Source organism: Plasmodium chabaudi (genome assembly GCF_900002335.3).
Source record: "Plasmodium chabaudi chabaudi strain AS genome assembly, chromosome: 12".
In the NCBI taxonomy this organism is placed as follows: Eukaryota; Apicomplexa; class Aconoidasida; order Haemosporida; family Plasmodiidae; genus Plasmodium; species Plasmodium chabaudi.
This window is the reverse complement of record NC_030112.2, coordinates 418,703-431,553: the sequence shown is the minus strand read 5'-3', so window position 1 is coordinate 431,553 and position 12,851 is coordinate 418,703. Positions and strand designations below refer to the sequence as shown.

Below are 12,851 nucleotides of genomic sequence, written 5' to 3'. Positions count from 1 at the left end.
AAAACATACGTTGAACCTTAACAAATATTTTCGTCATGCAGACAAAATAAAATTAAAAACAAAACATAGCTTAAAAAAAATTACAAAATGAAAATTAATATAAAACCATATGAAATTTCATGCATAATCTCACAATCTTTAAACATACATAAAGACCTATTATTAAATATTTTCAGTTGTTTTATCAAATTTTAAATTAACTAAAATCCCTGATCCTTTTATGTCTTTTAAATGTTTGTCGCACAGCGGAACGAATCGAATACTACATTAAAAAAATGATATATAGCAATGATAAAAAAATGTTTTAGAAATATTTACACAACGAAAAAATCTAATTTTGTTGTTTATTTTTTTCGTTTTTGTGTTGTGTTTTTATCTTTACCCTTCTCTTAGACATTTCACTGGGAAACAAGCACATGCAATAATCTCACTTTTTACAGTATCCTGTATAAAACAAAAAAAATCATGTTTTTATTTAGTCATTAAAAAATGTATAAACATTCATATGTAGTCATAATTTGGGGATTTGATTTAATTAATTTATTATTTCTTAGAAACGGTTGAAAAATAATATAGTTTAACTTACATATGATTTTAATTCAAATACGATAAGAGCCAGTGATGGATGCATTATTTTCATTTGGAAATTGGATGGTTTGGGCCAACTACGAAATTAGGAAAATAATTTTAAAATGTTTAAACAATTTAATATATGAAAAGTTGTAAAATTAACTATTTAAATTTTTATATTCATTTATATAATGAAAAACGAATTCACTTTGAATTATGAGCTTACCAATAATTTATGTCATAGAAATTAACTTTGGCTATTTCTGTTTTAAAATAACATTTTTGCTCGTTATAGCCATGTATAGAAATAGTAACATAGAGATAGAAAAATAAATTATTTGCTTTTTTTAATTCTAGAAAAGCTTGGTAAAAGTTTTTTTTTTTGGATTTAGATGATACTTTTTTGTTTGAGTCTGTAGTATTATTCGATGTTGTTGTAACGCTACTACAACTATTAAAACTACTACTATGGGACAATGTGGAACATAACAAAAATGATTTGTATTCTGTTAACATATCTTCATATTCTTTTTCAATATGTGCGAATTTTTTATGAATATAATTAACATCGTTGTCATTATCTTTAAATTTTTTTAATAATGTTTCATCACTAATTTTTTTTTTTTTTTTACTATCATCTGATTGTATATCTGAAAGAAGTGTGTTTTTCTTTTCTCTTTCCAATTTTTGCAAATACTTAAATTTTTTCCTTTTATTGCTAATTTTTTTATGAGTTTGTATACGTTGAATCATGTCCATTTTGAATAGTTCCTTTTTTAATTTTTTTTCTTGATATTTATTTTTAATTGAAAATAATAAATTAATTTGATGCAATGATAATATTTGTATATTTAATGATAAGATATCATAATCATGCTTTTTATTAAATCGTAATAATTCAGGTTTTAATATATAACCTGAATGTTTTCCTCCGTTTTCTAAAAATCTTCCTTTATTTAATAACATACTTAATCCGTTATATTGATAATTTAATGCAACAAATTGTATTCCAGCACTCCAAAAAATTATTGGGTTAAAATTTGTTGAAGCTAATCTAGTACCAGATGGATATACACGCATTAATGTTTTTTGGTTATATTTGATAACATCATCTTCATTTTTTTTAATTAATTTTATAAATTTATTTTCACTAATAGAACATATTTCATTGTATGTTCTATTTTCCTGCAAACTTCTAAATACATATCCTTTTAAGCATGAGCATTTGTTTAATACATTATTTTTATATTTTTCGTTATCTTGTTTTTTTTTATCTTCCTCCTTTAACATATGAGAACCTTCCGAGACATTTTTACTACAATTTGTAACAGCATCTGAAGTGCTAATATTATTGGGAGTACTACTATTGTCAAATCCTGAATTGTTATTCAAGAAATTGGCTTGTTTTCTATGCTTTTCATCAATTTGAGTTTTATGAATAATATCCTTTTCATATAAGTATTTGCTACTGGAGCTACTACTGTAATTACTATCCATTTCATGTAGATCTCTTTGTGCCACATTTTCATTACCCCACATATTGTTTTCATCACTATTTTTATTTTTTTTCTGGACTTCATTATTTTTATAATTAGTATGATTAGAATTATTTTGCTCGATATAATTATTAACCTGGTTTTCTGACTCCAAGTTTTGATTTTCGATACTAATTTTGTTATGTTTTTCATGATTTTTTTCAATCATTCCATATTCTTTTGACTCATCAACATTTATGGGTTCCTCCTCATTAATAATATCTGAGAAATATCCCAATTCATCATACATGACACTTTTTAAGCCTTCAAATATGTTGTAAAAGCTTGAAGTATCATTATTATCAAAATGCTTATATTTAACTAAGAATTTATTTCTGCAATTATTTGGTGTTATATTATTAATTTCGTCTTTTGTTTTGGGGATATAAAGTTGATTACCTAAAATATATATTAATATTTTTGCGATTAAATTTTTATGTTTATTTTTGCAATGAATCTCTAATGACAATATTATTGGATAGGGTGATGTTGAAAATCCAAACATTTTGCAAGCAATTAAAGTGTCACAAAATAATATGGACGATGTTAATTTGTATCCATATAAACCATGATATACAACAATATTTTTATTAAAATAATAGCAATCAAATTCAACGCATCTACACCCATCTATTAATATATATATATATTGCTCGATACTACTTTCACTAAAAATTTGTTTTCTACCTAAGTAACTATTATGGCTACTATTAATCCAATAGTTACATAAAGGCAAGTTCATATTCTGATATACCTTAGCATATTCAGGACACATAATACTATTTTCTTTTGATAATAAAAAATATACTAATCCAATTTGTGTCAAATAATGATTACCTTCATTGGTTATAACAAATGGAATATTATATTTTTTTATTGTATTTAATGACTTGTATATAATATTGGTTTGTATAAAATAAAAATCGTCTTTATTTTTATCTTCTTTAGAGATTTCATTAGTTTGTTCTTTTCCGTCGTTTTCCTCATATGTATATGTTTCACGTTTATATTCTTTTTCTGATTTGTTATGTGAGTTCCTATTAAACTCATCATAATAACTGGTAGTAGAAGATATTCCATATTTATCTTTCAATACATTTAAAATCATTGTATAATCTTTATCATATTGTTTTGTATGATCAGAAATCATAAAATTGTTAAGTTCGATATTAGCATTACATTGTAAATTATGTTCATTTTGATTATCACTAACATCTAATGTTTTCATTAAATTTTGCCATTCACAATAATCCAAATTATAACCATTTGCTATTTCATCAAACATCGAATTATTTTCCGATATTTTATTATCATTAGAAATATTTTCACTAATATTATGTTCATTTTTTTCTTTAATTTGTTGATTGTCTTTAACAATATGCTGATTTGTATCCATTTCATTATTATTCCAATTTTGTGTTTTATTATCTTCTTTTTTTTTTACCTCGTTTTGTCCAACCTGATCTGGAATTAAACGAGTGGAATTATCTTTTTTATGAATTCTGAATATGCGTTCTTCAGACTTTCCTTCACATTGTATATCAACTAAAAAATTAATAAATTGATTTTTATCTATATAATTTGTGTCATTATTTTTGTACATATTAAAATGAATAGAAATATGGTTATTTGAAAATATATGTTCTAATATTTTTGTAAAACCATAATAATTTATAGTTCCTTTATTTTTATATATAGAAAAATAATGATATAATATTTTCATATTTATATAAATATTTAAACTTCTTAAAATAATATATAACTGTGATAATGTTAAAACATTAATATCTTTTAATCCTGATATTATATAATTATCATATAATTTATTAGACTCATATATAAAGGGTTTTAATTTTTTTCGCTCTCTTGAACTTTTATTAACTAATTTATAATGATAGTACATTAAACCAAAAAGCCACATTTTCCATCTTTGAATATCTAAAAAGGTAATTCTTAAACTTCGATCTATACTTATAATTTCAATGGATAAACTTTTCTCTTCTTCTTTTTTTTTAAAAAATGGAGATTCAGATCCATCTAATATTTTTATTATATCACATATATATAATGATAGATTCTTATTTTCTTTTAATTTTTTTTTTTTGGAATTCCATCTTATGCAATAATTATTTGTATCTAAATAAACAAATTTTAATGTCTTTTTTTGAAATATATTATTATTATTCCACTTATATACGTATTCTCCTTCTTTCATTTTTTCTATGCATACAGGTAAATATGCATGTCTCAGGACATTTCTTATATCAAAACCTAACTTGGTGTCGATATTATCCTTATTATTTTTTAACAATGATTCATGGGTATTAGCATTCTTGTTTCCTTCATATTTTTCTTTCCTATAGTTCTTTATTTCATTTTCTCGATAACCCTCATTTCCACTTCCATCAAAACCTTCTGACATTAAACCCATTGAATCTTCATCTTCTTGTATAGTGTTATTAAATCCATTTTGAGAAATATTTTCATTAAGGTTCATGAGGAACACAAATGTATATATATCTGTCTATATAACTAGTTGTGTATCTCTTTATATATATGTTACAAGCATAAGCCATTAAAAATTGCCTTAACAATTACACGGCGTTATTCCTATTATGTAAAACTAAGTATACATTCCGAAACTTCTTTACAAAAATAGTTATATATTTTATTATCTTCAATGGTTTATTTATTTATATTATATCTCCGCCGTCCTTTTTATATTCCTTAATTAGATAGAAATTTGTATAAGAAAAAGTTAATAAAAAGTTTAAAGAGCTATAATATGAAAAAATTATGGAATAGCGATAAAGATGTATTAAACATATGTATATACTACGTACACACGAAAACTTGCCTTAATTGAAACACTAAAAGAATGAACAAAAAAAAAGTACATAAAATATATATAATGGTTGCATATAATCAAGAAATAGTAATATAGTTTTCATCAAATTATATGCAGATAGACATTCGTCGGTACTTATATATATATATACGAATTTGAGAAAAATATAACTTATCTGTTCATGTATATATAGTAACTACATTTGATATAAGTACATTCTCAATTTAATAATACATTGTAAATAAGGATAAAAAAATGAATAAAAAATAAATTAAAATTAATTTAAAATTGTAAATAAAGCATATTGCATTTATATTATTCTTAAAATTAAAACAAAGATATGTTATATTACGAATGACTAAACACGAACTTCAAATATATACTAAGAATAAAAAAGATAGAAAGTACAAAAAATATTATAAATATAGCACGCTTAAGAATAATTTATTCAAATTGGAACAAAAAATGACAAGTCTATATATCTTTATAAGTGTGTAGATATGTATATATCATAAATATAAATTTTCAAGAATGAATTTAAATATATATCCATGAAACTTTCTACTTTAATAAAAATATGTATGCTATATATTAATTGAATTTTCGCATTATATTAATAAAATTATAAAATATTCATGCATAAATCAAAGAGCGATTAGCAATAGTCACTACAATAATAATGCTTATACTGTGAATAGTTATAATGATAAGTGTGATAACTAGACAAAAATATAATGAAAAAATAAGTACAATTCACATATTATTTAAAAGTATATAAAAGTTTATAAGTTCATTTCCATTGGCTTTTTCTTCAATTTGCCATATATATGCTACTATTTTTTCATGTTTTCTGAAACTTATATATGTATTATTTAATTCGCTGTCAATATATAAAACTACTGAAATATTTAAAAAAATAAAATAAATTTAAAACAAAAAAAAACATTAAGCAATATTAGTCCATATTTTGTGTGTATATATAATATATATTTTTATATAATTCGGCTTTCGTTTTCTCATATATATGTATAATATATATTTATTAGTATTTACTTGTGTGCGACATTATATGTATTTCAAAAAGTATACATTATTTATTTATATATGTAAATGCAACATTATTAAATTATAATGTAATTTTCTTTACATAATCAGTATGTATCATTTTTATGTTATATAATAAATAAAGAATTATTAATGCATAAAAAGCAATGTATTCCCATAAAAAATGATAATAAATTTTCCAATTCATTCACCAATACTCAATAAAATTGCATATTCAATAATATTTAATTGCTTTAATTAGTCTTTTGTGCAGAAAACACTTAAAAGAAACCTAAAGCTATAAATATTTTGATGTTTATTTTGTTATTTATTGGCATTAATACATTTTTTATATTATACGACTTATATTATTTATTCATCGACATAAATGCATTATTAATACGTATAATAATATATAAGTATAGAAAGAAAAAAAACGTTAAAATCCTAAATCGCTTGATCGTTATTCATAAAACATATATATAATATATTTGATACAATTTTTTAAAACCATACTATTGAATAAACGAATACGCAAAAGAGCGCGAGAAAATGCAGATTTCTAATATGATATATACACAATGGCAATTTCTATAAAAACGTTATGATTATTATTTAAATAAATATATATATAATGAAAAAATTGTATATATTATTTATATTATATATAATATATATATATATATATGCAATTCAAATATATTAATAATTAATATTAATGATGGGCTACTATTATGTGAATATTATTATTATGATGCATGATCCATCAAACCTTAAAATGTCAACGTAAAAAATATATGATAAATGGAAAAAAATATTATTATATATATCATTTTGTATTGATATTTTATTTTACATTTTTTAATATTTTTATTATGTATATGTGCTTTAATGATCTACGCATATACAACATAATGATATATAAGGAAACAAAATATACAAGAGGTTCGTTTTTTTAAATTAAAAATATTTTTTTTTTTTTGGTTTTTTAATATTTTGTAACTTTCATAACAAAGGGAGCAAAATAATATTTCTTTCATTTATTTCTCTTTGTTTTTATTTAAAAAAAAATATGATGTTGTCCATAATATAACCATATATTTAGCAAAATATTGCTTGTGGAGTTGTAATTCTTTGGCATTTCATATTGTTCTAATTTTTCATATTTCATTTTATTTAATTTTTTTTATTTTCTTTTTTTCATTTCGGTTGAGCTCTTATAAATCCAAATAAAAATAATAAATGATCTTAAATTTTGGCATGTTATATATACATATTTGCATATCTATAAGCATTTGTATAATGGGTTAAAATAAAAATAACAGAATCCAAACCTTTTTTAAAGTATATATATTGACTTAATATATTAGCATAAAAATATGCATAATTATGAAAAACAAAAAGAAACAAATAAGTTGTAAGATTATTAAGTTTAAAAAAGGGAAATAAAAAATAACATCTATATCTAGGCATGCTAAGCAACTTCGTCGTTCTCTATATAAATACAAGTTCTAGCCTGTGTTTTTATTTCTAAAAAACCAACACAATATGAAAGTATATATGTATATGCACATATTGTCTGACGCCTTAAATTGTTTTATGGCAATAAGAAAGTTAGTTAAGGCGTTACAGTAACTATTAAAAACACAATATATTTAATAATTCTCATTATGTGCTTATAACATAATACCCTATATTTTTATGTATAAAAAATTAATAATTATTAGTAAAACCAAGCTTATTTTAAGAACAAATTGTAAATATATTCAGCATGTAAATCAAGCATCTATATGAATATATTTAATTCGCACATATGTGTTGTCTTTTTATTTTTTATTACGTATTTTTTTAAATTATTTAATAATATTTAAATGTTTTTAAGCCTTTAAAGTTGTATTGACTTAACAATATTTTCTAAAAATAAAAAATATATATTTTTCATGCATAGCTACATGCATGCAAATCCTCGCTATATTTAAATAATTTAGTCTATCATCCTAAATTAAGCACATATAAATATTGAATATTAATCATTTTAATTTATAAATCGGGTTGTTTGCCCACGAATATCACGAAAAAGGCAGATTGTTACCATATTAACAAATTATATTGCTAATATTTAAGTTTCTTTATAAAAACGTGAAATAGTAACAATTTTGGGGATTCGTATATATTATCTAATACATTCTATATGTTCTTATTCCCTTATATACTCAAACTATAATGCATTTTTTATGAACACATTACATAAATGTCACACATAAATAGCTTTTAGGTACCATTTTTTATTTTACCTTTAAATCTTAGCTTTTTATGCTTTTTAATATAGCGTTGTTAATTTGTGTACCTTTAGACAATAAAATAAAAACTGATGGTTATTAAAATGAGAAAATTTATAATTTTACAAATGACAATAATTTTTAATTTATTACAATTTACACCATAAAAAAAATATATGTTAAAGTTGTTTATATTAAAATATTTTGAGAACTAATTTATGAAAAAGACAACATACGCCTCAAAACATAATTATAATTGCTACGAAAATACAAGAAAATAATTATTATAAGGCTATTCTATATAATCTATTTATTTTAAGAGATATGCTTATTCATTAGGGACACTAAATATAATAATTATATATTTATACACATTATAGTACACACAAATGATAACTATTCGAAATGAACAAAGAGAACACAGAAAAATTAATAAAAATTATAAATTTGTTAGACAAATTATGTGAATATAATGAAGGGAAAACTGAAGGCTGTAAAAGATTGAAGCCCCTTGTGTCAAGTGAAATATCAAAAACATTTAATAGCTTAGAATATAATAAATCATTATTTCCACTCAATTATGAACAAAATTCTTTAAATTCAAATACTAATAAAATAATTAATGAAATAAAAAAATCAAAAACTTTGTTCTTCTCTAATAAATCAAACTCAAATGAAAAAAATAAATTATCCTATAAAAAAATTATAACCGGTTGTAAAGATGATAATACTAATGTCGATACAGATGCTATTGATAGGGAAAACTCGGAATTAGGAAATAATTTTGTAAAAAACACAAAAGATTATATGGAATATGCAGAAAATGAAAACACACCAATCAATATAAATCATAATAATGATCTAACTAAAAAACCTAGTTATGATTCAAAATTTAATAGTATTAGCAAAAAAATAATAATAGATATAAAGAATAATTATGTTTTAGGAGATGATAGTAATTATGATAATAATCTTTCAATATATTCATCTTCGAATTGTATGGTTCCCATTTATAAATGGCACACGTATAATTTGATGTCTAAAAAAAAGGCATTAAATATGCTAAAAGGGAATTTAAGCGATTCAGAATTGATAGCATTTAATAACTCTAATGAAAACAAAAAAAGAATTATGGAAATGATTAAACACAAAAAAAAAATCGTAAAATATACAGATAAAATATTAAATGAAGACTCTTTAGAAAGTTCAGGACAAATAGTTCACTTGAGAAAATGTAACCATATTTCGCTCGAAATTGACCAAGGTAGACAGAACAAAAAAATATATATATGTAAAACAATAACAAAATGATGCAATATAAGAATTATAAAAAATAGATAATATGCTTGACTAAAATATATTTTATCTTCTGCTTATTTTTTAGACAATGATATCGATCAAAAGCACACACAACAAATGTTAGAAAATATTATACATAAGTTGAATACCAATATAAATGGTGTAATAAACAGATATAAAAACAAGGTAAGTTTAAGTTTTTATATGATGGATTATCCGATTATATATATTTGTGGATGTGTAAAAATATGACAGAACATTCATTTAGCTATTTCTATTTTTTTGATACAGATCAATGTTCTAAATCGATCTAATGCTAATTTAAGCCGCAAACTCGAAGATGCTGTTGAACATAATGATGATCAAGTAAAAGATAGACAACTGCATAGGATAGATAAATCTTGAAACTTCGATTAATTTCCATAAATATAGTAGACAATAGTATACATATGTAGTTATTTATTTATTCATTTATTATTAAATAATTTATTTTGTAGGTTCAAGAAATTAGAGATCTAAATAAAATAATAACCGAAATGAAAGGAGAAAAAATCGAAATGAATAAAATTATCGAAGGATACGAATTCGATATTAATAAATCAAAGGTTTGGGCGATGAAATAAAAAAAATATACAAATTATTTATCGCAATTTTTCATGCTCGCTATAATATTTGATTTTTTTTTCAGAAATTAATAAAAGAGGAAGAAAGCAATGAAAAACAGAAAAATATATTGGAAAGAGAAATAAAAAATTTGAGAAAAGAATTGAATATTGTGAATTCGTTAAATGATAAAATAAAGGATGAACAACTACTTTTGCAAGAGAAAATTCAAAAAAAAAATAAAAAAATTAATACCACGAAACATAAAGTAGGAAATTTTCCTTAAAAGTGCAAAATTTTATTAAGTTATATTATTTTTATTTTGTAGGGTATTACCAAAATGCTACATCTATATAAGCAATAATTATATATATTTGCATATTCTTTCATTAGATAAGAGCAAGTAATGCTTCTGTTGTAGAGAAAAATGAGATACCCCTACCACTAGAACCAAAAGACACAGCATGTAAATCTTATGTAAGTTTACAAATGTTGCATATATATTTTTTCTACTTATTTTAATATAAATTGTAAACACACATATAATATGTTTTATAAGCACGATATTTGTTATGTATATTATACTGTTGCTCTACCTATATTTAAGATAAATATATTTTATAATTTACTATAATAAATATATAATATTAATAATAAAATATCCTGTCTCCTTTTTTTACGTCATAGGAAGTTCAAAATGAAAAACAAAAAACGATTCCGTTTAAAGTAAAAAAGGATATAATTAATAGGTAGATAATGCAAATGATGACAGGGGTATAGCGCATGAGCGTTCATGCATATATGCGTATTAATTCTTTATATTTTTGTAGCTATCATTGTGATGTTTGTTTTTATTTTATTAACACTATATAGATACCGAAGTGATACAATTTTAGACAACTATTTGAGGATAAAAAATAGATTACTAGAAAGTAACGAAAAATGTTATTTTTTATCAAAAACGAATTTTGAATTATTTAAAGGATTAAAAAAAAAAAAAAAAAAAATAGATTCATTAAATAAGAAAATTGCATATCTCAAGAAGTTTGCAACGGACATGAAAAAAGTAGAGACCCCATATTTACACCTGGCAAAGGTATAAATTGTAAATACAAATTTTTCATCCTTGTAAACTCTTATATGCATTAATATGGATGTTGTGTGTGCCCGTAAATCGGTGTTATATTTTATATATTCCTATATCATATATATATTTGTATGTTTTTAAAAAATAAAAAAGGAGGAACCTAATAGTAGTATCATCAAAACAAAAGTTGGCTATCTTTCGCCATCTAAATACGAGCCCAATGTAAAAATATCCAGAAAAAGAAAATCGTTAGTGCAATTATATAATACTAATCAATCCTTTGAAGTGGATAATAATCGAGACAAAAAAGTTGAAGGGATAAAAAAACTTTTAAAAAATTTAAATAATGAAAATAATTTATTAAAAAATAAATATGAAATGCTATATAAAAAATATATTAGATTATTAAAGAAGTTAAGAGAAAATAAAGAATTTACATTTATAGAAGAAAAAAAGATAAAAACGACGAAAGAAATATTTCCCGAATCTGATGTAATTCATTATTTTTATTTGAAACCAAAAGACGCCGATATTAGAAAAAAACATTCCCAAGATAATAAAATAGGGAATTGTATAAAAGTAGAAGCTGTAGATAAAACTAAACATAACCCTCTTCAATATAGAAATTATAAAGGTATCACACATATTCAAAACAGAAAAACAACAAAAGTAATATTCTGTAAATTCATCACACTACTACACATTTTTATTTACTTTCTTTTTATATTATTAATTCTATCCCATCCTCAAGATGATGAAAATTACAGTGATGTGGAATTTTATATCTCAAACGAGTTTTTAAAGAGAATGGACGTAAAGGATATATTAAACATAAGATACATTTACTCCTATGGGGATATAAACAGTAATCGCATTTGTTTCATCTAATATTTTTAATATGTGTGTGCATAATAAGAAATCACCAATTTATTTGATTATTTTACCATTTTGTTGTTTTACTTTTTTAGGGAGAACGACTACATTTAGCGAAAAGGGTTGCACACCAAACTATTACAACTGTGTGTGGTAAATTGGAAGTAAGCAATTTTTAAAAACAAATAAAACTAAAATAGAGACAATTATTTAGGTTTTGTATGTAGGATGATTATATCAGGATATCTAATTCACAAATCCGTAATACATATAAATACATTTTTTAATTTTAGTAGTTATTAAACTATGTAACGCCAAAAAATGGCTTATGAAAATTTTGAGTATATTCAATTACCTTTTTTATCAAATTCGCATAAATAAAAATATGTATGTGAGAAACAAATAGTAAATATAATCACATATAAGCTTACGCAATTTTTGTTTGTTTCTTAAATAAATATACAATTTTTTTGCACATATGCTCAGAGTTTTTATTTATTAAAACATAATTTTCCTATAAAACGGAGAATATAAATGTAAGTGTCGTATAATACTATACCTCGAAGTGTAATAGCATAGGTAAAAATTATCAATTAATGTCTTTTCCCAAAATTATATGTATGTTTTATAAGTATATTTGTAGGCATATTATATATTTTTTTAATAGTTTATTATATCATTGGTAATTGGCATTTCACATATTTTTATGAATA

General features: G+C 22.4%; 2 protein-coding genes across 2 annotated transcripts; one reads left to right on the top strand and one right to left on the bottom strand.

The window, feature by feature from the left end:
* Positions 1-162: 162 nt before the first annotated feature.
* PCHAS_1212600 (phosphoinositide-specific phospholipase C, putative) lies at positions 163-4,602 on the bottom strand (the record flags this gene model as incomplete). The annotated part of the gene is made up of 4 exons (XM_016798839.1): positions 163-262; positions 383-444; positions 587-665; positions 797-4,602. 4 exons carry the CDS (start codon positions 4,600-4,602, stop codon positions 163-165), a joined length of 4,047 nt encoding a protein of 1,348 aa, XP_016654205.1.
* A 4,079-nt stretch (positions 4,603-8,681) lies between these two features.
* On the top strand, positions 8,682-12,295 carry PCHAS_1212500 (conserved Plasmodium protein, unknown function; the record flags this gene model as incomplete). Its single annotated transcript, XM_016798838.1, has 11 exons — positions 8,682-9,540; positions 9,661-9,761; positions 9,867-9,941; positions 10,073-10,180; positions 10,264-10,446; positions 10,572-10,655; positions 10,866-10,927; positions 11,052-11,274; positions 11,419-11,899; positions 12,017-12,130; positions 12,234-12,295. 11 exons carry the CDS (start codon positions 8,682-8,684, stop codon positions 12,293-12,295), a joined length of 2,352 nt encoding a protein of 783 aa, XP_016654204.1.
* Positions 12,296-12,851: the final 556 nt, after the last annotated feature.